This window comes from Ceratina calcarata, unplaced genomic scaffold (genome assembly GCF_001652005.2).
Source record: "Ceratina calcarata isolate Rehan_Ccalc_2016 unplaced genomic scaffold, ASM165200v1 scaffold392, whole genome shotgun sequence".
NCBI lineage: Eukaryota > Metazoa > Arthropoda > Insecta > Hymenoptera > Apidae > Ceratina > Ceratina calcarata.
In genome coordinates, this window is record NW_017162541.1 from 702 (window position 1) to 5,255 (window position 4,554).

At 39.7% G+C, this 4,554-nt stretch overlaps 2 protein-coding genes across 2 annotated transcripts in view; one reads left to right on the plus strand and one right to left on the minus strand.

Moving 5' to 3' along the window:
• Positions 1-681: 681 nt before the first annotated feature.
• Positions 682-4,554, minus strand: part of NTPase (ectonucleoside triphosphate diphosphohydrolase NTPase) — a 38,511-nt gene continuing 34,638 nt past the window's right edge. The window contains exons 8-9 of the transcript XR_003389368.1: positions 961-1,092; positions 682-872 (exon numbers count right to left, since the gene is read on the minus strand). The gene's annotated coding sequence lies outside the window, so the exon portion shown is untranslated. The remainder of the gene's footprint in view (positions 873-960; positions 1,093-4,554) is intronic.
• The window catches only part of TwdlT (TweedleT), a 6,024-nt gene continuing 2,588 nt past the window's right edge, over positions 1,119-4,554 (plus strand). Inside the window, exons 1-2 of the mRNA XM_018026874.2 lie at positions 1,119-1,582; positions 3,165-3,773. Coding sequence (XP_017882363.1) covers positions 1,472-1,582; positions 3,165-3,773 — 720 coding nt within the window. The 5' untranslated portion in view covers positions 1,119-1,471. The remainder of the gene's footprint in view (positions 1,583-3,164; positions 3,774-4,554) is intronic.

Genomic DNA, 4,554 nt, shown 5'->3' on the forward strand with positions numbered 1-4,554 from the left:
TCCGTGACAACCGGCTGAATTTTGATCGAAAAATTCCCTTTCTAATGCACGTAGCTTTTTACTCGCTTTGGGATTCTACTCGATGTTCCCATGGCCGTTCCGCATTTCGATCGGCCTAAAGAATCCGCGCACCTTTCTACCTCCGAGCGTTTTGTTCGTCTGTCTAGTCCCATGGTGGGACGTCCGGCGATGCCGATGTACCTTGCAAAACTCGAACGCACACCCTTGCAAAATTACGCGGGCTTATCCTTTTACCATTCACCTCGCTCGCGGCATAGATTTTGTGATTGCTGTCCTGTCGTTACTGTTTTTATGGTCGTTATCGATCGTCCTCTTGCATGAAGTGTATCAATTTTCAAATGTAGTTTATATCGTTGCTCCTTTTAATACGATTTCCTTATTGCATTATAATAAGGATAATAGATGAAACGATTAGGGACCGATTTATTGTAGTTTGTCCTGTTGAATGAAGAGCATCAGTTTTTAACTATAATTTATGTAGTTACTCCTTTCAATACGATTTCCTTATTACATCATGTTAAGTTAGGTTAAATCAAAAGTTCGTGGAATATAAAGCATTTTTGTATTCCAAGTGTTATACATTTTGTAGCTTTTGAGAAATTATTTAACATTTACATATTAGATACAATTAATTTAATAANAAGTTATTGACTGAGTTGAAAAGAATTCGGGTTGCAGTGGCTGAGCACGTTGACTTTAATGCGTGCTATTAGCACCTTAAATACTGTGCAATAATTCATACTTTCTCATTCCACAGCAGATTCAAAGAAATCCCACTTGTCCCATTGAAAACCGTCGATTCTTCCATTGAAACCATCCTCCTCTTCCTCCTCCATGCTTCTTTTTACAATCTAAGTGAAAATGGATTTTCAGTTTTATCTTCCTATTAACTGAGATTGATAAAAATTCGTTTTACGTAAATGTTTAGAAAATGTTCACCTGTAAACGGATGATGCTTCCTGAACGCTTAGATGAAAGTTCGTTTGACCATACGTGTGTGATTTATGGACGGACATAATACGGAGATCCCATGGTGTTTTCTCTTGATTGAAATCACTAATTACTTTCTTCCTGCAAGGGTTAATGTAATATGTTCATAACTCCAGGATTGAAAAGCAGCCCCTAGAAGAATTGTAATAACTGTAAGATACCATAGCGTCACCCGTTACGTAAAACACAGGAATTACTGAGGCAATGCCTTCCCGACAGAAGGTATTAGATGAATTTAGAAAGCGGTTGTTCTCGATCAAAAATTGAAGGTACCTATCGATGAGGACAATGAGCATACTCGAAGGGTTCAGAGTTCAGGGACGATGGGAGGTTGAAACTTGGGGGTGTCCGGCGAGTCAAGTTCGTGAGGAAAAAGAAATAGGAACGAGACCGTTCTCGGTGACAGTGGCGAAGAGAAAGAGAGAAAGAGATTCGCCGGTGGGTCTCATCAGCATAGGTGATGGGTCGAGATGCGAGTGGGGCCAGGGCCGGTATAAAAGGGGCACCGTGGCATCTGCGGAGCATCAGTCCTCAAATCCAAGGAACAGCAGCAACCATGAGGGCATTCATGGTGAGTCGAATATTCCTTTCTCTCTCGTTCTTTCTTATCGTCCTCTTCCCATCGTCTGGTGCTGGCTCATGTGCGTCGCTCGTCTCTTCGTTGGATCCGTTCCGATTTATATAATAGAAAATTTCTGAAATTTCATTCATCGGTTACTGTGTTTATCTCGCGAGTTCCTATTCTTGTGCGGTCTTCATTCTCTTCATTTTTTTTTTTTTTGTTTTAAGAAGTTCTCGGTGTGATTGTAGTTTCGATGTCAATGAAAACTGTCGACGGGTAGACAAATGCTAAGTTAAAATTATCTCGGTGTGAAAGTACATGCGTAGTACGTGAGACAGTAGAGATGAGACAGGAAAGGAGGATGTCTGTGGGGAACATAGAAAGGGAACGGGAGAAAGTAGATGCCAGTGGGGATGATGACCGGCACAGATGCAATTCAATGTTCGACGCGTCTGATTATCGCGATGACAAACGATTATGAAAGTCACCAGCGATTACTTTCCAATTTCGTGTAATCCCACTTCCTGCATTACGTTTTTGTTTTTCGTTACTATTCCATGTCTGTGCGTACAGATTCTGTCGTCTGACAATTTTCAATTTGCTATCCAATCCTCTTCTTCAATTTTTATTTCTTCTTCAATGCTGTTCTATATCTCTTCATCCAGATTTTATACTATTTGACAATTTTATTTAAATTTATCCTTGCCAACGATTACTTTTCAATCCTCTTCTTCATTTTTGTACTTCTTCTTCACTGCTGTTCCATATCTCTTCATCCAGATTTTATATTGTTTGACAATTTTTAATTAAACCTATCGTTGCCAACGATTACTTTTCAATCCTTTTCTTCATTTTTGTATTTCTTCTTCACTGCTGTTCTATATCTCTTCCTCCAGATTTTATATTTTCTGACAATCTTCAATTAAATCTATTGTTACTAGTGATTACTTTCTAGTCTGATTTAATCAAATTGTGTTCTTTACTTTTACATATCTTCTTGACTACTCTTTCACGCCTGAGCATTCACATTTTGTATCTTCAGACAATTTCTAATTAGAATTATTGTTCCCAGTAATCACTTTCCCATCTCATCTAATTAAATCTTCTCTATATTTATATTTCTCTTTCACTACAATTCCAGCTCTGTGCAACCAGATTCTATGCCTTTTGACTTAGAATTTCTAATTTAGATTTATTCTTGCTAGTGATTACTTTTCAATCTTGTTTAATTAAATCCTCCTGTTCATTTTTATATTTCAACTTCATTGCTGTAGTCTGTGCATCCAAATTCTATGGTTTCTGACAATTTTTTATTCAGTCTTCTTCTTCTTCTTGCCAGTGATTTACCTGTGGATCCAGCTTCTATAAATTCTGACAATTTTTAATTACATTTATCCTTAATAGTAATTACTTTCCAATGCTTCTCTTAATTTTTGAATTTCTTCTTCATTATTAATTATACAATATCTCTTCTTTCTAAATTATTTCCACTCAACACTATTCCGTTTTCTTATTCTTCTAATTCCCAAATTCTATCTATATACTTCCATTCTCTAAACAGTTCTTACATTCCCTATATATCAATTTTTAGATCGTGGTGCTCGCCGCTTCGGCGATGGCGCGACCAGAGGCCGGCTACTCGTACTCTCAGCCAAGCTCCAGCTATGGTGCACCCGGAGGTGGTGGCGGCACCGGAATCGGTGGCGGCCTAGGCGGTGGCGGCGGTCTCGGAGGTGGCTTCGGCGGTGGCATCGGAGGTGGTTTCGGCGGTGGCGGCGGCGGTGGCTTCGGAGGTGGTTTCGGCGGTGGCGCTGGAGGCGGTTTCGGCGGTGGTGCCGGAGGCGGTTTCGGCGGCGGCGGCGGCGGTGGCTTCGGAGGCGGCTTCGGCGGCGGATCTCTGATCCAGAAACATATCTACGTCCACGTACCGCCACCAGAAGCCCCTGAAGACAGACCGGCGAGACCCATCGCGCCTGTAGCGCCCGCGCAGAAACATTACAAGATCATCTTCATCAAGGCGCCCACTCCCCCGACCCCGACTGCTCCGGCTATCCCTGCTCTTCCTCAACAGGATGAACAGAAGACGTTGATCTACGTTTTGGTTAAGAAACCAGAAGAAGCGCCCGAGATCACTTTGCCCACTGTCACGCCCACGCAGCCCAGCAAACCGGAAGTTTACTTCATCAAATACAAGACCCAGGTAAGAGCTCTTTATACGTATATCGTTTCTAGGCTTCAAATATTGGGCCCTACTGAAAATTCGTGTCGATTTTTATGGAGTATTTAAATTTTCATAATTATAATTTATTTTTTTATAGTAATTTTCTCAATTCCTGTCGTGTAATCACTGTTATTCATTGCACTTCGAAAAGGGAATGCGATTTTTCTGTCTTTAGCACTATTAATTAGTTTTGATCATTAATGGAAGTAAGATCTTAGGTTTTATGAGAAATTGCCTATTTTGTGTTGAATGGTTGGATTTCTAAAATTGTCAACCACTGGGAAATATTATTGATACACAATTCCTTGTACAAGTTCTGCCATCTCCAGTTCAGTACATCCGGTTATCTTCATTGCTTCCGGTTCACACAATTAAACTTGAGAACAACTCAAGAACACATATAACAGAACTTCGCTTATAATCTGAAGTCCTGATTCTATTTAGAATGTGCAACCATATTTGAATGATTTATATTAGAAACACATTACTAAAAATAGTTTACTAACATTTTCATTACTATAGTTAGTTGTTCACATCCATCTAAGATAAGCATTTCTCTGGGATAAATTCATAACAGGCACAGGATTATTTACATCTGTAAAGCATCAAGGTTTGTTATCCTGTCCAATTCACATTACAGGAAGCTTATGACTTCTAATTGGAAACATACAATAGTTGTAATTCTATCTTTACTAACTTGATGGCCCAGTGCTAAACATTCATATTGCTTCTCACAGGAATCATTTCCATAAGTCTGTTT